At 37.6% G+C, this 23,184-nt stretch overlaps 1 protein-coding gene across 4 annotated transcripts in view; it reads left to right on the forward strand.

Moving 5' to 3' along the window:
* Nucleotides 1-16,537, forward strand: part of GUCY1B1 (guanylate cyclase 1 soluble subunit beta 1) — a 71,417-nt gene extending 54,880 nt beyond the window's left edge. For all 4 annotated transcript variants that reach the window (XM_043971961.1, XM_043971958.1, XM_043971959.1 and 1 more), the window contains 7 exons: nucleotides 867-1,000; nucleotides 4,208-4,405; nucleotides 5,388-5,625; nucleotides 7,733-7,873; nucleotides 11,811-11,965; nucleotides 12,282-12,408; nucleotides 15,213-16,537. In XM_043971961.1, the coding sequence (XP_043827896.1) occupies nucleotides 867-1,000; nucleotides 4,208-4,405; nucleotides 5,388-5,625; nucleotides 7,733-7,873; nucleotides 11,811-11,965; nucleotides 12,282-12,408; nucleotides 15,213-15,236 (1,017 nt within the window). In that variant the 3' untranslated portion in view covers nucleotides 15,237-16,537. The remainder of the gene's footprint in view (nucleotides 1-866; nucleotides 1,001-4,207; nucleotides 4,406-5,387; nucleotides 5,626-7,732; nucleotides 7,874-11,810; nucleotides 11,966-12,281; nucleotides 12,409-15,212) is intronic.
* The last annotated feature ends 6,647 nt before the right edge of the window (nucleotides 16,538-23,184 follow it).

The following is a 23,184-nucleotide window of genomic DNA, read 5'->3' on the forward strand; positions in this document are numbered from 1 at the left end:
TTTTGCTTTGGGATTCTGGTTTTGCTTAAACCTATTATTTCCCTAACTGGATTCTTGTTATCAATTTCTTTTGGGGGACAAGGAGGGGAAAAGTACTGGAACTTCCAGCCTATTCATAAGATACAACATAACTCTCAGTTCCTCTTCCCAGAAGAAGTTAGTTTTCCAAAACACTTATCATGTTCTAATGCACACTTACATATAGGTAGAACATATCTTCTTTTTGCCTTCTTCAGTATCCCTACAAATGTACTGACATATGGCCTTTAGTTATAAATTTGGGGCTTACAGGCTTGTAGCCCCTAAAGGAATTATAACCAAAACAGGAGCCAGAGTTGAAGAATATATATTAGATTTCTCAATAGTACATTCTCCATTCTGTCTCACCTACTCAGAATATTTCCTCAGAGACCTTTAGCTGTGTATACTTAAGGCTTGTATAGCTGGTCCCATTTCTGGTTTCCAATGGGAAGTGAGGAAGGTTGATGGCTTGCTCTATGGTGCTGCCAGCCATGAAGCTCTTTGCACTAAAGAATGAGAGTTCAAATGGAGGGAAGATTTTGTTTTTCCTTATCTGGGAGATTGTGTAGCTATAATATCTTGCTGGCATGAAAGAGAAAGTTAACCAGATCACCTTTAGATTTTGTTGAGTAGCACTATAGTTAGTCAAATGCAACATTTAAAAATGTAAAAACAAAAGTAAACCTCAAAACCCTACACCAAACTGATGTTCTTTTAACCCTTGTGCATTTTATATGAGAAATACTGTTTTGGATCGCCCCAAAGGATGGGTAAATATAGGCTTCCTGAGGAGAAAGAGAGAATCTGATTGATGGGAACTAACAGTCATGGTTTGTTTACTTAAGGAAGGATTATTGGATGTGGAGAAGCTGGAGTGTGAAGATGAGCTGACTGGGACCGAGATCAGTTGCTTACGCCTTAAGGGACAAATGATCTACTTACCTGAAGCAGAGAGCATCCTTTTCCTGTGTTCACCAAGGTAGTAAAACAGATATTTAATTATCCATTGATTACCTGAAGTAATGTTGGACTCCCCTTCTTTTGCTCAGTTCAGCACAGTTTCCTTAACATGTGTCCTCACACTTTGAATTACTATAACATATTGATGACTTTTTAAAGGTACCTAGAACTATGTAATTTAATGTCTAAATTTACTGACCTAAAAAAAATTTAAATGTTTTGTGGGGACCAATTTTTTTTTTTTTTTTTTTTGCGGGGCAATGGGGGTTAAGTGACTTGCCCAGGGTCACACAGCTAGTAAGTGTTACGTGTCTGAGACCGGATTTGAACTCAGGTACTCCTGAATCCAGGGCCGGTGCTTTATCCACTGTGCCACCTAGCCGCCCCTGGGGACCAATTTTTAATTGGGGAGTTATAGCTAAGTGGCTCGCTGCAATATTGGGGCAAGGAAGGAGACCGGCAGCCTCCCTCAAAACAGAACAAGATTTATTTTAACAAGAATGAACTTAAAAAAAAAAAACACAAACAGGATCAGTAGGATCAAGGGAAAGGAAATAAAATGGGGAAAGGGAAATTATAATACCTGAAAAAATACCACCGCCCAGGAATCAGCTGAAAATATGCAGCAGAACGCCTGTCACTTTCCAGCTTCCACCTAGAATGCCCAATTCTCCTCCCCCAAACCTAGAAACACCCCACACAGCCCCAGCCATTGGGGTGGCCACTCTGACAGTCACATGACTGCCCTCACTAGGCTTCCAATCATTATAATTTTGCCAGGCTCATGTAGGCATTGGCGAGTGGTGATGACGTGAGGTGCCAGAGCCCTGGCAACAGCTACAACCAGTGGGTGGAGCACCATGCGGTTTGCCAAGCCCCAGGCTAGTGCGCACTGAGGCATAAAAACCTCAAATAACTATTAATTCTTTACAGTTTTATTTTCTGCATCTTAATCATTGTGCAAAGGAACCTAGGTGTTTTTAGATTTATGGAAAACTCGATCAAAAATTTGATAACAGAGTCATCAGGCATGCTACCTTGTAGAAAAGGAAGGTCATAAAGGAATTACAGTTTTTGTGTTTATATATACACTTAAATATAGAAACACATATGTATTGTATGTATATGCAAATGCAAAGGACTTGAATGTCTAAGAGGCACAGATTTCTTGCTTAGAAACATGTCGCCACATCTTTCTGTTGTTGATGGTCAGTCATTTTTCAGTTATGTCCAACTGTTTGTGACCCCATTTGGGGTTTTTGTGGCAGGGATAATGAAGTGGTTATTTCTTTGTCCAGCTCATTTTACTGATGAGGAAACTGAGCAGATAGTAAGCATCTGAGGCCAGATTTGAACTCAAGAGAATGAGTCTTTCTTACTCTAGGCCCAGAACTCTATTCACTGCACCACCTTTAGTATATCTAGGCCTGTTCTAATAAATGGTGTTTCCTAAAACATAGTTTTAATTAAAAAAAAAATTCATTACCTGACACAGCATCTAAATTTCCATAGAATTGAAATTCAGGTAAAATAATTTCTTTGGGATATATATTTATGAGGCATTTAATTTGTTTATAAATATCAGTGGGACAATAAAGATAGGCCAGTTAAGTGGCAGAGTGGATAGAGTCATCAGTCCTGGAGTCAGAAAAACCTGAGTTCACACCCAGTTTCAGATACTTACTATCTCTGTGACTCTGAGCAAGTCACTTAAACCTGATTTGCCTCAGTTTCCTCATCTGGAAAATAAGCTGGAGAAGGAAATAGGAAACTACTCTAGTATCTTTGCGAAAAAAAGTCCCAAAAATCCCAAACAGGATCACAAAAAGAGGTGGATACAACTGAAACAACTAAATGAAGTTACTTCAAAGTTTGCTTTCTTAGTTAATATGGAAGCAATCTATGAGACTGTCCTAATAAAATAAAAGAATATGTAGGAACAATTATTTCTATTTTCTTTTGTTTTCTGCCATTGAGTTTTCTGTGGGATGCTTTATATAGATGTAACAATTTGTGTAGTACAAATTTATGGACCTTAATGTAAAAGAGGTAAAAAATGTATTGAGGGCAGCAGGCTAAAGACATAATTTTATTTTATTTGGGGGGGGGGCAATGACTTGCTCAGGATCACACAGCTAGTAAGTGTCAAGTGTCTGAGGCTGGATTTGAACTCAGGTCCTTCTGAATCCAGGGCCAGTGCTTTATCCACTCTACCACCCAGCTGTCCCTAAACACATAATTTTAAAGTGACCTTGTCTGATAAAACATGCTTTTAGATGAGATTCTTTATAATTTTGTAATAAATATTGTAATTTATGTAATAAACCCATTAAATCATTTTTAATTATTATGAATTTAAAGATATAAAATGAACATTTCTCTATGCAAAGAAGAGAAAAGAAGACCAAAACACCCCTATTTAACATACCTTTTTTGTTTGCAAAATAGGATAGATCCTTTCAGCATTAGTATTTTTCCCTATAATGTCCAGATCCTTTATGAATTGGCTTTCTTATTTTTTGTCTAAGCTGATAGTGAAAACATATAGCAGATAACCAAAACTATTCTGAATAGTCATGATGCAGAAACATAATATATACATTTGTAATGAAAAGCTAGCAAAGCTAATTACTTCTCAATAAAATTTCCTAAACAGCCAACATATCTTTAGGGAAATTTGACCAAATAACAGAGAAATCTACTTTCTTTTTCATGGGGCACCTATAGAAGTCCAAAGAATTCCATAGAAGCCAAGGATGCATCTAGATTTTGAAGTCCAGAGTCATGTTTTAAAAATGAACATAGATGAAAATAAAATGTAGCACTCTCCAAAATGTGACAAAACTTTGATTTTTAAAATTCCTATAACAAAAAATTTTTCATGTTTTTTCTATGCTAGTATACCAATCCTTGGGATGAAAATCCATTTTTAATGTAATTTCATAGTTGAAATAAAGCACAATTAAATTAAGCCCACATTTGAAAATTCTTATCCCACCCTCAAACAGATTTTCTTTAATAAGTTTGAGGCATCCTTTGAGCTTGAGGCTCAAGCTCAATTGTCCTTCAACATTTAGCAGAGTACCTTACACATAGTAGATGCTTAATAATCTTTGTTTACTTGGATTGGAAAGACCTTAGGTATCCTCCTTCCACCTTGTCTCAGTGGTGGTAATTCCACTTAGATGATTTGGGACAAATTTGCAATGCTTTCTTTTTATAACAGTGTAATGAATCTGGATGACCTAACAAGGAGAGGTCTCTATTTGAGTGACATCCCTTTGCATGATGCCACCCGTGACCTCGTTCTTTTGGGAGAGCAGTTCCGAGAGGAATATAAGCTGACACAAGAACTGGAAATCCTCACAGACAGACTACAGCTCACTCTGAGAGCACTGGAAGATGAAAAGAAAAAGACAGACACGTAAGAAAGAGCCCATGTTTCATAGAAATGGGGGCAGCCATAAGTGCTATGCATTGTAAGTGTTCTCTAATAGAATCGTGGACTTGAGAAGAAACTAAGTGATATTTAACTCTGGGGTGTCCCCCTTAAAATGAGACGAAACTTTCCAATTTTTCATTTACAAAGTTAGAACACATGTAGAATAATGATGAAGAGAGTGTCTTTTTTGCGTGTGAACACTTATATTTTCTTTTTTTTTTGAACACTTATATTTTCAAGTATACACATTTCTTTAGAATGTGTTGAAAGGAGTGTAGTTGGCAAGAAAAACAGCCTGAAGATTAGTTCCAGACTGGATCATCACTTTCTGTGTTACACTGTCCAGACTTCCTCACAAATGTACTTGCCTCTTCTACCCTTGTATAGTCTCTACATATAAAATAGTATCTCCTCCAAATTACTACCCTCATTATTTTACCAGCTTTTTCCATGAAGAGGAAAAATATAACTGGGGCAGTGGTGCCTTTGGTGTGACTGAGATTTTTATAGTATTTCAAGTTCTGGTTACAAGAGGGTTTGTTTTGTATGTGTGTGTGTGTGTGTGTGGGGTGGTTTGTTTGTTTTTTCCCCTTTCTTTTGTATTCTAGTATCACAGTAGAGGGTACTGGGGAGTTGTGGTTTTATTTATTGAATTATGGTCAAGTATAGTCAGATGGCCAAATGTGAACATATTTCTCTTCCCTCCCCTAAAAATGTATATGATAGCTACTTTTCCTTTTTTAATTTTTATTTTCCTTTTTTAATTTTTAATTTTCCTTTTTAAATTTACCTTTTTCCTTTTTTAACTTAAAATTTTTATTTTCTTTGACTATTGGTGGACTTTTTAATGATCCTATAAAGGGTCTTTGATTAGATGATTTATAGTAACTCCCAGTATAGTATTGGTATAGTTGTGTAGTTTCTCCACTTTTCATTCACAATCTGACTTTATTTCTTTATACAGGTTATTGTATTCTGTCCTTCCCCCTTCAGTTGCTAATGAGCTGAGACATAAACGCCCAGTACCTGCCAAGAGGTATGACAATGTCACTATCCTATTCAGTGGGATTGTGGGATTCAATGCTTTCTGCAGCAAACATGCATCTGGAGAAGGAGCCATGAAGATCGTCAATCTTCTAAATGACCTCTACACCAGATTTGATATCTTGACTGATTCACGGAAAAATCCATTTGTCTATAAGGTAAGTTGTCGTTTCAGATTTTCTTTTTTCTTTTCTTTTTTTTTTTTTTTTTAAGCGAGGCAATTGGGGTTAAGTGACTTGCCCAGGGTCACAAGGCTAGTAAGTGTTAAGTGTCTGAGGCCAGATTTGAACTCAGGTACTCCTGACCCCAGGGCCAGTGCTCTATCCGTCGTTGCAGATTTTAAATGTGGGGGAGCCTTTATTCCATGAAATTACTCTTCAGTTGTCACCATCATCACCAATTCATGACTATAACTGAGGAGATTATGGAATAAGCCAATGTTATTCAACATTTACCATTTGCCCAAATTCTTACCTCATGTTCTGAAACTTTCCCTTCCTTGTACACAGGGGAAATAGGGGGTAAGGGTCCTTAGGTATTCCTCTTTAAAGAATTACACCCTCAGAAACACAATTCAATTAGAAGAAAAATGTCTTTTATTTAAAGGCATTTCTCCTCAAACATAAGAAAGGCAAAAGCTTTTATAGACCATAAATGGGGTGACTACCACCTGACAGTGGAAAGTTCCCTTTACGGGTAGGGAAAGCTTCCTGAGAGTCAGGGGGATTTTCTTTTGTGGAATGATAGTCCTGACTTCTGGAGTTATCTCTGTCTCCTAACTCAGGTAGTAGCCATGCCTATCTGACTTTCTTGCTATAGAATTTAATCTCCCCATACTTCTTAGATGTGTTCATCCTGATAGCTAGTTGGCCAGTTTCCCACCCCACCCATGTCAGTACCCAAACTCAATGTTTTGGAAAAGAGTATGATCTCATTGAGTGTGATTGAACTGAAAACAGGGTGAATTGACTGAATGATTACCTTAGTTGAAATGAAATGTTCAGCTGCTCGATCACTCTTAAGATTACAGAGCTATGCAGGGTGCTGATTCCATTTGGAATAAACACAACATTCATTCTGAAGGATTCACAAAGGCATTTTTACTCAGCTTTTCTCACTGAGAGGCCCAGAGCAGGAGAGGGATGATAGAAGGCTCACATTTGCCTTCAGATAACATCAGCTTGAGCATAAATATTTATAATGTATTCCTGTGCTCTATTACAACTGGAAACAAATATGGTGCTGGAAAAAATTAAGTCAGCCAGATCTTTCTCCATAAAGTTAGGAATGTTAACCAAATCATTCCCAGACTTTTGGTATAATGTAAGCTCTTCAAAGTCTGTTTATTTTACATGATCTATTTGGGTTTACAAAGCTCAGCACCTGGTGGCCACATCATAAAAAATAATTATTAATGACAGCTATAAATCATATACTAAGCTTCTATTCATTGACTAACATGGCCTCATTCTCACCCTTTGATTGATTATCTGACCTCAATTTAGGAAGGAGTTCGTTGACAGTGGGTTTTGCTGCCATTGTGTAGAGAATTAACAGAGTAGTTTTTAGACTTGTTTTCCATTTTTATTCATAGTCATTTTCCAGTATTACTCCATCCCATTCAATAGACATCCCATTGTAACAAAGAAAAATGGTTAAATAAAACCAACCAGCACAATAGCCATATCTGTCATCACAGGCAATAATAAGCATCCACAGTCCCAACAGAGTGAAAGGGTTTTTCATTATCTGTCCTCTTAAACTAATGATTGGTACTTTAGTCTGAGATCATCTGATTCTTTGTGAGGTTTTTTAAACTCACATTATTGCAGTCATTTGGATATTATTTCCCTGGTTCTGTTGTGTTATTTTGTTGTTGTTGTGCATCAGTTTATGCAGGTCTTTGCAAGCTTCTCTGAATTCCTCAAATGCATCGCTTCTCAAAGTTCAAAAATAATCCACACTAAAGTTGATTTGGCCATTCCTCAATCAGTGGGCAGCAGATGGCTGTTTCTTAAAGAAAATTAGCATCGTCATTGGACCAGTCTATATCGACACCATAAGTACTTCTATTGTGTGTGAAAGTCACATAATCACAGCAGACGTTCAGTCTATTAGCGTTTGACTGCCTCAGAATTTTCAGCAAATTGAAGAATGGGAAAAGGTTGAAGCTACTGGAGAACTTGGTGGGTGGTTTATAGGAAGTGTATGCAAGAGCAATAGTCATTATATATGGTACCAATGATGCTGTATGTTCTGTAATAGGTGGAGACTGTCGGTGATAAGTATATGACTGTCAGTGGTTTGCCAGAGCCTTGTATTCACCACGCTCGCTCCATTTGCCACTTGGCCCTTGACATGATGGAAATAGCTGGCCAGGTCCAGGTAGATGGAGAATCTGTGCAGGTTAGTAAATACTTAGCATAATTGGCAGTGCCCATACTCAAGTATGCAACTGAGTTTTGAGATCTGATTTATATTTCATGTGTTTATCTTAATATGTATAAGAAAAAAATGCTTCAAAGTATGAGAAGCAAAAAGTTCTAGAATATTCACTGAAGGTATGATGGATATTTTCTTGTTTGGAATACATATGCAACACTAAATGAAAAATAATCTGCAGATTAGATGAGCCCTTTGTTGTTGGGAGATGAGGTTGAATTTATTAATTAATTGCTGTGGGGAACTCTTGGTATGGAAACTTCTATCATGGATGCAGCTCCAAAGCATCTGTAACTTAGAGTCTTAGGGGGTTTCCTGATGCCCTGAGAAGTCTAGTGGTAATTTATCTGGTATGTATCAAAGGTAGCACTTGAATAAAGCACCATCCCTGGATTCAGAAGGACCTTAGTTCAAATCTGGCCTCAGACAATTGACACAGAAGCTGTGTGACCCTGGGCAAGTCACTTAACTCCCATTTGTCCCACCAAAAAAAATAAAAGGTGGGTAGAGATTTCCACCACTGCATGGAATACTCAGATTAATAAAATCACAAGTCAATTTGCATATTGTTGTTATTATTGTTACCATCATTGTTATTATTATCTGATACTGAGGATAAGGTTGTGTAGTTATTAGCTCTCTCACCATCTGTACCTCTGAATAATATGGAATAAATCATGGCAACTCTGTGTCTCAGTTTTCACATCCTCACATCCTGGATGACATGAGTTTTCAAGACTTATTGATAATATCTGTAAAGAATAACTCAGGGGAGCCGCTAGGTGGTGGTGCAGTGGATAAAGCACCAGCCCTGACTTCAGGAGTACCTGAGTTCAAATCCGGCCTCAGACACTTGACGCTTACTAGTTGTGTGACCTTGGGCAAGTCACTTAACCCTCACTGCCCTGCAAAAAAAAAGAATAACTCAGGCACTCTTCTAATGGTGGTCCTTTTTAAGGAAGGTAATGAGAATATCATGACCTCCAATTTACAGTTAAGAAAACTGGTGCTAAATGTGACTAAGAAACTCCATGACTCAAAGCCAGAGCTATAGCCTATAGTTCCCATTCATCAGCTTTCTGTCATTTTAAAAAATAAACAAAAAGTGGTTAACTTAAACAGTGAGGTGATGCAGTGGATAGGGCACTGGGCCTGAAGTCAGGAAGACTTCAGTTGAAATCCAGCCAGACACTGTTGAATATTAAAATATAGTTTTTGTATCTGCCTGTGCCCTAAAAACAGATCAGAGAATTAATCTCCTACTAAACAGGTCAGAGAAATTAATATATTTAATCTCTCCTACAAAATTAATAAACAGATCAAATAAATTATATCTTATAATATCACCTACCAAAACCACATCATAGAACATATCTCCAGAAGATAAACCAGATCAGAGACAGATGGAAAAAAACTAATATAAATTTAATATTTTGTCCCAAGAATAAATATAGAACATGTGATCATATGGATACTCCCCTCCTAAGAGGGAAGCTTGGGGAACTCCCCATTTCTGAGGGTATATATGGTTTTTGTCCACTGATTACAGGGCATTGTCAGTTTCAATAATATGATATGGAAATCAAACCAGAAGCAAAAAGCAGTTTAACAATTTCAGTTATAACAAGTATGGAAGGAAATACCTAAGCATCATGATAAGATTACAGGATTCCAAAAAAAAAGGGTTTGGCAAGGATGAGGACTCCCAGATGTTACCATAAGATAGGGACTTACTATCCGGAGAGGAAAAGAAGTCACTAGGTAGGATCTTTTGTCTGCTAGCTATCTGGGTTCAATTTGGAGTTCAGTTGAAGGTCATTTTGCTCCTATTAATCCAGGTTTCATAAAAATACTTTAGGATAATAAGCTACTTCCATCAAATCCAGGTGATCCATATATTCATTTTAATAACACTAACCAGCTGTGTGACCCTGTGGAAGTCACTTGCCTTCTGTCTGCCTCAGTTTTCTCATCAGTCAAATGAGAATAATAACAGAACCTACCTAAGGATCAAATGAAATAATATTTGTGAAGCATTTAGCACAGTGACCAGCATGGAGTAAGTACTATGTAAATGTTTATTCCTTTCCCTTCCCCTTTAAATAATCATGAACAAACACAAATATTTTAAGATTCAAAAAAGAACAAGAAATAGACTTGTATAAGAAACTGAATTTCTGCTATGCATCACATTTAAAAGTATTCTCCACTGGTCCCCATTTTTTCAGATGGCAGGGATATGGACACTTGTGTGGAGCAAGGGCTCAGGTGGTGCCATCTGTCCCTCTAGAAGTCAGGGTCAAGTGGTGACCCAGAGCTAGGACTCTCCCAATTGTGTTTTTAATGGAGTCAAATCCATGTGGTTTATATACTTTTCCTTTAATCTTGGGCACTTTGTTTCTCTTTCTGAGAACATTACTTGAAAACACTACAGAGCCAGTACTCATAAAAATGTATCCCATAAATGCCGTACAGTTTTTATATGCATTAACAATGTACTTTTGCTGCCTTCTAGATAATTTAGTTTGCAACACATTATTGCACAGTTGTAAATAACTTATGCACTGTTACATCACTTTCAGGTATGGGTAAATTAATTAATTAAAAAATAAGTATTCTATATGTATATGTATACATACATATAGACACATTTACACATACACCTATATGTATACATGTATATTGTTGGGCAGCTAGGTGGTGCAGTGGATAAAGCGCTAGTACTGAAGTCAGGAGGAACTGAGTTAAAATTTGGCCTCAGACATTAGCTGTGTCACCCTGGACAAGTCATTTAACCCTGTTTACCTCAGTTTCCTCATCTGTAAAAAGAGCTGGAAAAGGAATGGCAAACCACTCCAGTATCTTTACCAAGAAAACCCAAAATGGGTCACAAACCTTTGGACACGACTAACTTAACAACAACAAAAGATGTCTTATTATATCTAGTTTGATAGATGGTAGATAGATAGATAGATAGATAGATAGATAGATAGATAGATAGATAGATAGATAGATAGATAGATAGAACAGGACAATAACACTATTTCCTTACTTGTTTATAAATCTTTCCATACTTTGTTTTCTTTTCTACATTAAAAAAGTACGCAGCAGATGTTTAAAATATAGATATTAATATCACTAAACACTGAATTTTACATTTGTGAGGGACCTTAGATCTTATTTGAAAGATGAAGAGACTGAGGTCCAAGGAAGTCAGTGAGTTGCCTATTACTTGGCTAGTAGAGTAGAACCAGATGGGAATGCCTGGTTTAGTACTTTCAGCTATTTTAGGTTATATGGCTAATTTTTCTTTTAACATCACAACAGAAAGAAATATAGAGTGATCTAGAAGACCCACTAGAAGCCTACTTCTGTGTGTTTGTGTTCTTCCCTCTGTCACTGAAAACAACAACAACACAATACCACTTCTTGTGGTGTTGCCATAGAAGCACCGGATTTAGAGATGGAGAGGACCTTAGAATGATCATCATCGTTATCAGGTTTTACAAATGAGGGAACAGAAACCCAGAGGAGAGAATTGGTGACTTGTTGATGGTCCTTCATATAGTAAGGAGCAGAACTGAGATTCAAACCCATTTCCTTTCTTTCCAAATGCGGTTCCATTTCCACTATAAAAAATAAAATTACCTCTCCAGAGTATCTTGCTTTGAATGTTCTTGTATATAAACAATTGTCTTATGAAAAGACTCTCTTTGTTCAAGGGAATTCCAAATCTGCCCATATAGAATTTTCAGAAAAAGGATTTACTCCATTCAGTAAAAACATAATGAAAACATTGTTGAACCTTAGGTATGAGTGTGTAGGCTATATACTCAGCACATCGATGGCCAGGGCATTGGTGTTACTAAAGTGATTAAAGGACCAGCCTTTGTTTCTGCAGATAACAATTGGAATCCATACTGGAGAGGTGGTGACTGGAGTCATAGGCCAGAGGATGCCTCGCTACTGCCTCTTTGGGAACACCGTTAACCTTACAAGCCGGACAGAAACCACAGGAGAAAAGGGGAAGATCAATGTGTCTGAGTACACCTACAGGTGAGGAAAAACTTCTTGTTTACCAGAATTAAAGAAAAACCAGCTTTCTCTGAACCTGCCTCAAGTTCACTTAAGAAATGCAGGTTTCACCATTCATTTTAAGCATCCCTCTCATCAGGCCCTGTCATCTGTCATGGTCTCTGATCTTTATTCCATTCGGGGCTAGCCTCATGACCATGGCATATCCAGGGTGGCTAGGGTTCCATGCCCCTGAATCATCTTCTCCAATGACCTTCGATGTGCTCTATGGCTCTTAGACATAAACCATATTTTCAGGATAAAACTGTATATGAATTTTATCTTCTTTCTTTTCCAGGTGTCTTATGACACCAGATAATTCAGATCCACAATTTCATCTGGAGCACAGAGGACCAGTGTCCATGAAGGGTAAAAAAGAGCCAATGCAAGTTTGGTTTCTGTCCAGAAAAAATACAGAGGACGAGGTATGACTAAGAAAGGAGTAATGTTTTGTTTAGTTTTTCAAATGGTATAATTAAAAGGTTTAATCAAAGCCATCAGAAATCTTATTTTTCATTTTTTGGGTAAAATATTCCCAAAGATATTAACCATTGGTTAAGTAAAACAAGATGGAAGTTAATGTGTAGCACTAGCCTAATCAAATAGTACTTCCTAAAGCCCTAGTACCTGCCCCATTTCAATCACACCCCTTTTCGTTTGCTTCTGGACTATGGTGGGGGACCTCTTACCTCACCTGTGAGTGCTAGTCCTCTAACACATTGATATTCTCTTTTTCTCTATGATGAGTTCATGAAAATGAATCTCTTCCACCTAGCTGGTTTCTAAGCCAAGTCCAGGACTGGGTGAGGGTTGGGGGGTGGGAATACTGGTTCACTTTGAGTGCCTTCTAGGCAGAAAAGTGATTGTCACTTTGGCTTAAATTCTTTAGAAATCTCTTGTATGCTAACCAGAATCTCTGAACCTGGAATACCTTACCTTACCTTTCTAGAGTCATAGAACACCCAGGTTGTCAGGCAAACAAAACGAAACAAAACAAACAAAACAAAGCAAACAAAACAAAACAAAACTGACCACTGCTCACATCCCAAGGATAATCCTTAGAGCCCTGAGTTTACAGAATAAGCCAGAGCTTTATCAGTTGCATGCTGGTAAATGTTTAAGAACCAAGTCCTTGGAAATATATGTGTGTGTGTGTGTGTGTGTGTGTGTGTGTGTGTGTTTGTAACACATATAATAAACAATATATATATATACATATATATAACATACAGATAGGTATAGTATATACGTACAATAGACATACATATGTATACACATACACGTATAATGTACGCACATATAAATTATGCATACACACATGTACATATACTTAGTTATTCAGGACACCCTTTTAAATTGAATCTATATTATTAATTTTTGACTCCTCATTTCTTAAGTCTAAACAGTCATCAGAACACTAAATCAATGCCTGATTTATACTATTTGGCAGTTGCCAAAATGTAAATGTTCACATCAAAAATTTAATAATTGATTCTTTTCAGCCAATTTAATATGGGTCCAGCATATCTCTGAGCTGCTTATATCACCGTCTGTATACCAATGCCAACTAAGGCATATACATGCCAAGCCTCCTGCTAACCCAAGAATGCTTTCAACAGCATATTTGATATGCTATGGTCTTTTTGATGTATTAGCTTCTGACTGTGGGTTAAACTGGTTGATTATATTTCTTTTGTGTTTATGCATTCTCTCCAAAAAATGCTTTTAGTATTTAAGTCTAAGGAGGGAATTGATGCCAAGTTTAAAAATTTGTCCACATCCTCTTTTGCTGCTTTATTAATACAGCTATGGGTTAAACATGTATGTTGGTTTTCTTCTGAAAGAAGTAGGCCTAGTAAACAGTGGTCACCTTGGAGTCAAGAAGATCTGGGTTTGAATCCCACTTTGGACACATTTATGACTGACAGTATATTTAAACCTCAGTTTTCTCATCATTATATCTGTAGTTTTCTCTCATAGGGCTTCTGGGAGGATTAAGTGAAAGCATAACAATAATGTTTTGAAAACTTAGAAACACTACATAAAAATCAGCTATTAAATTTCCTAGGAGGCAGCTAGATAGCTCAGTGGATAGGATAGAGCACTGGGCCTGGACTCAAGAAGACTTGAGTTCAAATCTGGCCTCAGAGAGATTTGTGTGACCCTAGGCAAGTCACTTCACCTCTATTTGCATTTTTAATCCACTGGAGACTTGGTAGCTGTGTGATCCTGGGCAAATCACTTAACCCTGGTTGCCTCTAAACAACAACAACAACAACAATGACCCCATAAAAATACACTGAAGAAGGAAATAGCAAATCACTCTAGTATCTTTGTTAAGAAAAGCCTTTGGAGAGTATGATCCTTGGGGTCACAAAGAACAACTGAACAATAACTACGTTGTTTAAACAACTTTATCTATCAGGCGAAGAAAGCCTATAAAAACATGGGTGCTGATCATGGTTTTTGGTTTTTTTCCCCCATAAAAATACTATATGATAATCTGAGGTCTTAGTCACAACAGTTGTGCTGATTAATAGATGAACTGATTGTTTCAATCAAGACCTATTGGAGGCAGAATGTTATAATGCCTAGCTTCTTAAACTGTGGGTCACAACCCCATATAGGGTGGTGTGACTTAATATGGGGATCGTGTAAAATTTGGCAATGCTAGAAGGTTATGTACGCCTGTTTTATATACCTATATACTCAGGATCGTGTAAAAATTTCTCAGGTGAGAAGGAATCATGAGTGGAAAAATTTTAAGAAGCCCTGCTATAGAGGACAAACCATGAGACTTGGAGTCCAAAGACCTGGATCTAGATTCTTTTTTGTTGTTTGTTGTTCTGCCACTTACTGTGCATCTTTGAACAAATCAGCACTTCTCTGGGAGCCATGTTCCTCTATTTTTTTAAATTAGAAAGTTGGACTAGTCCATTAATCTCTAAAGCCCCTTGCAGTTTTAAATAGAAAATTCTATGCTTCTGTGTTTCTTTTGCCTGAGACCCTTGGAGCATCAGACCTTAGGTATGCATGTCATGCATTCTTTCTGTCATAGTAGGATCTGTGAAATGAAAACAACAACAACAAAATGGCCTTCAGTCTCTACTCATGATATGAAGGGGGCGTGGGGGTGGGATTAGAGGCTCTCTTCTATTTAAACCAGGTAGTATGAACAAATTCATTTACCAGTATAACTAAGGCTTTTTCTCCTTAATTGTACTTTAAGGAAACAAAACAAGATGAGAGCTGAAGGGCCCAGGAGAAAGACAAGCAGATGGGGGTCCTGTCCCTTGACACCAACACAGCCCAGTAGCAGTGATTCTATGTGGCTATATATTTTGCTTCATCTCTTTCAATGACCCCATTCCTTGCCCACAGGTGTGTGTATATGTATATATACACACATACACGTGTATATATTTTTTTCTCTTTGCCTCTAGCTTCTCTAAGCTCATATTTCAGCTGTCCTTCAGAGATTGCTGTGCATTTGGTGTGGGTAGATTCTTAGCTCTTGCTCTGTGGATGATGTAAATGAACCTTTTTGTGTCCTTAACCTCATGAACTGCTGAACAGCATTTGGCAATATGTCTGCGTACCAAAGTTGACCATTTTTGTTTGGTGCTCTGCACACATATTTTTCCACAAGATCTACTAAATATCGCTCTTTGTCATGCTGGTATTCATCATTCTAGAATCCATTCTACTGTTGTCTCTATTTTAACTGGTAGAAGAAAATCACAGCACTGGTGCACTTTGGGCAGCAAGATTTAGGGACCAAGTTATAGAGTTGTTTTGTTTGTTTAACTGACCTTTCTCATCTATGTCTTCAGAAAGCATTAATTTCCCAGAGTAAGTTTTAATACATTATGCTAAGAAAATAACAGCTATATCAAGTTATGATACAATTTCCCTTTGTTGGACAACAGGGTGGTGGGGCGGGGGGTAAAACAAAAAACAAAACATTTTCTATGATGAAAAATTATACCACTACTCCAATCATGTGACAACCACAATTCCATGTTTCCTTTACATTGCATCTCTTGGATTCCATTGTACCTATTGGACTGAATATAATTAAATATATACAGCTATGGTTTAGTGCTATACAGTTTTTCATTACATTTTTTTAAATTTTGGATTGGGCTGAATGTCTGGATGCTCTTGAAATATCCAAGAATGTAGTTGGAAACTCCCTGTTGGGACTCTTGGTGTTAGAGTCTCTGCCTGATCTTGATACTTCTCAGAAATTAGTTTCTTTTGATTTCTGTAGATGAATGTGATAATATTCATAATGTGAGGTCCAGAATAATTGGCTCGATCTCTGCAGAGTGTGTTCCTCTTGAAAGAAAATGTCTGTATTCTTAATTATCTCCCTAATATTTTTTGACTATGTCTTTATGAAATAATACAAAACAGTACAGTGCAATTAATTTTGTGTAAAAAATAGTTTGTCTTTATATTTAGTATATTGTATCAACACATAAATATATGTATAAATGTTTCATGTTTATGTGTAAAAGAACTGGCAATAAATTATTTTTTTCACTGGTCCCAAGACAATTTGTATTTCAATAAAAAATTAAAGTTGAGTATTATTTGTAATTGATTAAAAGCTCTTTTACAGAAATATATTTATCCAAATGTTCATAAAGAATTAAATTTTCCAGAAGTATAAAAGGATTGAACTTTCTTTTGCCACCAACGAATATCATTAATTTGTTTTTCAAAAAGGCACCCTTAAATGGTACTCATTTTGATTTCATTATTAACTAGCAAGTGGGTAAGTTTAATGAATACAAACTCTATTCATCCTGAAAATAACCAATAGCAAGATTTCTAATTATAGTCAGAAATTCAGACTTAGAATTTGAACTAAACTAACCATGCAGCTAGTACAGTGGATAAAGTTCCAGAACTAGAGTTGGGAAGACCTGAATTCAAATCCAGCCTTATACAATTTCTAGCTGTGTAACCTTGAGCAGGTCACATGACCGTGTTTGCTTCAGTTTTCTCATCTATAAAAAGAGCTAGAGAAGGAAATGTCAAACTGTACCATTATCTTTGGCAAGAAAACTGCAAATGGGGGTCACAAAGAGTCAAGGATGACTAAAAAAATGACTGAACATAACTGTTTTAAACAAAAACTTTTATAAACATGCCAATTTCCAGAACACCAAACTTTTTAAAAAACTTCTCACACACCGGGACACTACCTGAATTCTAGAGACCTGTCTCATGCATAGAGATTGAATGATTAGGGAGAAGTTGCTTCACTCCCTAGAGCCCCAACGTTATGGGCAGAATAATGTGCATAAAATTTACTTCACAGAGTTAATGAAAGAAAATAAGATGAGATAATGTCTATAAAGCTTTTTCCCGCCTAAATCTTAAATCATTATATAAAGGTAGTATATCATGACCATCTATTTGAACAGAAAACATACCTTTTAATTTGCTAAATACTCTATAAATAGATACAAAATCAGAACATGAAAATAATCCTGGAACCAAATCAGCGTTTGCTGCATTTGGGTCCCTGATTTTAGCCTTAGATGACATTATTGGCTTTCTTAGATTCATCTACAGATAAAATCTTCTTAAAATTAAAAAAAGAACCCCAAACCTATAACAAAAACATTTTAAATCCACTGTCCCTATAGTGGTGTTTTGCTTTTGCGGGGGGGGGGGACTTAACACCTGGATTGGGGGCTAGCTCACCCAAAGAATTGGAGGCTTGTCATGAATCTTGTAAAATAAAAATATATTTATTAGGGAGAGGAAATATATGGCCAGGGAATAAATCACATCGGTGATTGTCCCACTGGAGTAAGAAAAGACTTGGTCTTTTGTATCTTTACAAAACAAAGGAAGGGAAGGGAAGGGGATTACAAGGCAAGGGGAAATGTAAAAGCTGGGGATAACTTAGATAACTAAGAGGGGATTTTTGACAATGGGCTATCTGTAGGATATGCAGCATCCAATCATATCCTGCATATCCTCTTTCAGACCTTAGTATTGCTTATCAGCATATTGAGGTCATGTCCTGCCATACCTCATACCTGAGGTGGGAGAGACCTGTTTTTCCCTTGGACTAAGGAGTTTGAAACTTTTGGATTTTGTGGGGTCCCACTACATTCCTCCCCTCTCTTATTTCTGGGGAGAAAGAGATGTATGTCGATCTCTAACTTCTTCAAGGCTGAAAAATGGGACAGGGAAATCCCTGTTGATTAAGGAGAGAAGGAGTGTGAGGTCTTAGGGACACAGTCCAAGGGTCACAGGGGCATCTCTGTGTCTTCAATGAAAGCTTTAATCCTAGAAGCAACTAAAGAAATGACAGTCTTACAAATACAAGGTCTCCACAGAAGACTGTCTTATTGTCCATTACTACATTGGCCAAAGAATCTAGGCACTCCAGGAGGTCCTCAAGTCCTTCAGCACTTTTGGTAGAAATCTTTTCAATTGCAAGGGTCAGATTAGTCAGGCTCCCCTTATGTTCTAGGTACCTCACCAAAGGAATGGCAAGCACTGAAGTTTTATGGATCCATCATAGGAAATTTTACATGAGCATCTATAAAACCAAAGGTGCGCTGACATTAATTGATGTAGAGGTTGAGGCAGGAATTGGTTAGAAGCATGGACATAAAGCTTCATTAGGAGACCATCCTGGCCCAAATGATGGTGTCTCTATCCAAGATGCCAGGGCTGGCATATAGTGACTGTAAATAAACCTATATCCTGGAGGAACATTGAAAGATTGCTTGGTTGACCTTAACAATCAATTAACAGCCCCCATTCAGAAGAATTGTTGTAGGAGACAAGCATACTAGGTCTGAGGACTGCCTAAGACTTTGCTCTGTGGGTGTCTCTTACATACCCAGCAGTCAAAAGGGTCTGCTTTAGCTACTACTTCTCCTAATTGAATCAGGACATTATCTGTCTAGGCAGCAGAGAGTACAAAATTGAAAAGGTATAGGAGAGCCCAGAGGATAGTGAGGGGAGTGGCCATAGGTGGGATGTTTAAGTCCCTGAGTCAGCAGGTAGTGTAAGAACAGTAGGCCCAAGGAACAGAAGGGTCACAAGTGAAAATAAAGAGGGTACAAAGAAGAGAGAAGGAATACTCATTCCAGTTTGTCTGCTAGTGGGAGAGAAACATGAGATCCTCTACCAGTTCAGAGGAATATATGTTCTTCTTTTTCCCATTGTTTATCTGAGGGGACAAAGGGTTTAATACAAGAAATGTGAGTCTATGTATTCTGCCCCCATAAGCTTAACAACTGTGGATGCAAGAGGACGAATTGGTTCTGTCCCTCAGTATTCCAAGTTTTCAGAAACACTAGGCACACTGGCTGGGCTGGGTGTTGAAGTTCCTGCCAATCTTCCAGTTAAGGTTTAGGAAGGATTTGATTTGCATAAACCCTGAGGGAGCCATTCTAATTTGGGTGAGTGTAATGGGGAGTGCATGGACCCAATCAATGTTTCCTTCTTCATGGACTTTGGTAAGGATCAATCTGATTATAAGAGGACCCTAAACCCTTTGAAAGGTGGTAGTTGAGTAAAATTTGCCAATCTTCTCCTGGTAGTTCCCCTGGTCTTTGGATTGGATTAAGGAGGAAGAGGATTGAGGGCCCCGATGGTATTCGTTTGGACACAGAAGGCACAGGAATTACAGACAGCCTGAATGGTCTTAGAGATGTCCTTGCCAGTAAAGAGAGATTTTAATGCATAACTATCTTTAACCTTAATAAACCCTCCTAGTTACCATCCTCCCTCTCATCAAAATGTGTTTGCAATGGGGAGGAATCTCCATTTCTTCTAAACCAAAAGGGAAGATAACCCAGTTAATTTTGCCTTATCATAAATACCATGTGAGAATTAGGCACATGGCAAACCTGAGTATTGATGCACCTAGTTGTTTGGCATATTGAGTGACCACACATTTAGAATGAAAACAGTAAGATCTTACATAATTGCATTGTACCATTATCTTCCATGAACTACTTGGTCTGATTATAGAAATCTCCTATAAAAGAAAAAGCAGGGACATGGTTAAAACAGCCAGGATCAAGCATTCTTAACTCTGATTTCAGGTAAGATTCACAAGTGTCAACCCAACCAGTAGCCAGATAGATTCAGGAATAACCAGGTAGGAAACATTTCTGTTCAGGAGGAACACAATGGGGAAACTCAAGCCAGAAATAGCCTACCTTAGGTGAGACCAAGATCATCCTTTTGGCTTTTCCTCAGATACCTCCACCTGTAGCAGTACATTCCCTCTTGTGGCATTCTCTTGAGTGGTGGATTACTGACTTAATGATCCATCAGACTGTACCTGAATTCAAAACTCAAAACAAGGGGATGGGTAGATGGCACAGTAGTTAAAGCACCAGCCCTGAATTCAGAAGGACCTGAATTCAAATCTGGCCTCCGAGACTTGACACTTACTAGCTGTGTGACACTGGGCAAGTCACTTAACCTTCATTGCCCCTCAAAACAAAAACAAACCTTAAAAAACTATCAATTACAGTCCCCAAATATTTTCTCAAACACTATATTTCTACTTTCATGGAGTTGTAATAAGAAAAAATTTTACCAGGAGACACACTCATATAAGAGGTTTTACATAACATCTTTCAGTTTTTTTCTTTACCTTCTTCTCAAGTTTAAACTAATCCTCTTGTAAAGATCAATCATTTCCTAAAAAAAATCAATCATTAGAAATTATTTCTATAGGGGCGGCTAGGTGGCGCAGTGGATAGAGCACCGGCCCTGGAGTCAGGAGTACCTGAGTTCACATCCGGCCTCAGACACTTAACACTTACTAGCTGTGTGACCCTGGGCAAGTCACTTAACCCCAATTGCCTCACTGAAAAAAAAAAAAAAGAAATTAGTTCTATATAATAAGGAACCTTATAAATTCTCAGTAAGACCGTTTCTTGTCTAGAAATTTCAGAACCCATAACAAGTACAAATTAATGGGAGTCTAGATGGTCTCTTTTTCTATGTCTTTTCCCATACAATAATTTATCAACTTTCCGCTTAGCCACCAAATTCTTCCAGTGCTTTCCTCTTTGTCTTAGAGAGGAAATAAAACAAAAAGGAGTAGGAGTCTCATATAATTTAGAGTTATTTCTAATTTTAATGCACACATACAACAATTTATAAATTACTTTACAATTGGCCAGTATTTTAGTTTGCAAGATGTAATTATCCAATCAAATTCAACTACTTTTTGGTTCTTCTCCAATTGCATCAGCACTTAAAGTGACAGTACACCTTTTTTTTCCCTCAAAAGTTTCCAAACATTTTCCACTGTCAGTACAAATAGGGCACAACTTTCTTTCTACTTGCTTTTACCAATCATCGAAAATTCTCTGGGTGGCAGCTGGGTGGCACAGTTGATAAAGCACCGGCTCTAGATTCAGGAGGGATCTGATTTCAAATCTGGCCTCAGACACTTGACATATACTAGCTGTTTGACACTGGGCAAGTCACTTAACCCTCATTGCCTTGCAAGATGATGATGATGGTGGTGGTGGTGATGATGATGAGGATGGGGAGGAGGAGGAGGAGGATGATGATATTCTCTGGAATTATTCTCTTTAACCCACCTCTCTGATACTTCTGCAGTCAGCATCAGAGAAGGAAGGCGGGAGGGAGGGAAAGAGAGAGAGAGAGAGAGAGAGAGAGAGAGAGAGAGAGAGAGAGAGAGAGAGAGAGAGAGAGAGAGTTTTCCTTTTAAAAAATACTGATGTAACTCTAAATAGCTTGGTTAATAGAATGTTAGTACTTCAGAACACATTGTCATCTGATCAACAGCTTCCAAATCCATTCATTCCCTTTTTAACAGTAATCAGATATGATTAAAATTTCTTTATTCCTTTTCTCCAAAGAGCTGAGATGTCAGCCCATACCTTAGAAATTTATCAGATGTGGGCAGCTAGGTAGCACAGTGGATGGAGCACCAGCTCAGGATTCAGGAGGACCTGAGTTCAAATCTGGCCTCATACCCTTGACATTTACTAGCTGTATGACCCTGAGAAAGTCACTTAACCCTCATTGCACAGCCCCCCTCCCCCCCAAAAGGAAAGAAACTTATCAAATAACAAGTTAGCTGCTTCCTCCCCCACCCAAGCTGCTTTTTTGTCAAGGCTTTTGAACCAGTAGGTCTTAGCAGAGCTGACAGAGTGTGGCCCATTTACCAGAGTTAAATAAAAGCTGTTTTTAGGGTAATATGGTTCAATGGTTATATGTCTGTCTCTGTCAAACATTGTAATTGTGTGTACAATCTATGGAAATGTGTGGTTGTAACTCATAAAGCTGATTCTAAACCCTGTCACCTTCCGGAGCTGTGGTCAGGCTCCAAATTTTCCACTCATAGTTTTAATTTGGCATTGGAATGTAAATTCTCTGCTAGGCATTCATAGCCTTAGATGAACATAGTAAAAGCTAGTTAAAAAAGAGGTAATTAATGTTGGCAAAGGATCTCTGAATCTATAACCCTTCCAACCCTACAAGGTTAATCTCTGCAAGACCATAAGAAGGGTGATTATGATGAATTTTTAAAATTTCCAACATTGTTACAGTGCTAGAATCAAAATGGAGGATACCACATGTCCTAAAGCCCCTCTCTTTCCACATGGCAGTGGTTATAGGGATGAGCACCTCTCTTTCCTTGTGGCAGTTTTTCCTATGGGGAATGGGAGCAATCTGATAGCATCTAATGCCTAAGGATTTAACATGGTTGAAATTATATACTGTCACTTTTGAGATCTTTTATAGTGGAATAGTTTAACATTAGGAATTATTTGTAATGTGTAAAAGTTGCAAAGCAAAAGATATTTTTATAAGTCTCTAACCATTGAACCATCCTGCCCTAAGAACAGCTTTTGGATTTTATTTAATTATTTAACTCCCCGTTAAGATGTAAGTGTTACTGCTTGCAAGGATTGCTGAAAAAATAAACAAACAAACAAACAAACAAAAAACCCTGCATACCTTAACCACAATTTGTTAAAATACAGAGCAAAAACACATGCAACTAAACAAAAACCACCTGACTGATAATTAATTGGTTTTGTTTCAAGTTTTAAAAAAATTCCTAATATTGCTTAAGGTACTATGTTCCTAGGTTTTCTTATAGTGTATAATTTGGTTACTGCTAAAGGGAATGAATAGATTAGGAAGCTGTTGGTCTGCTG

This window comes from Dromiciops gliroides, chromosome 6 (assembly GCF_019393635.1).
Source record: "Dromiciops gliroides isolate mDroGli1 chromosome 6, mDroGli1.pri, whole genome shotgun sequence".
In the NCBI taxonomy this organism is placed as follows: Eukaryota; Metazoa; Chordata; class Mammalia; order Microbiotheria; family Microbiotheriidae; genus Dromiciops; species Dromiciops gliroides.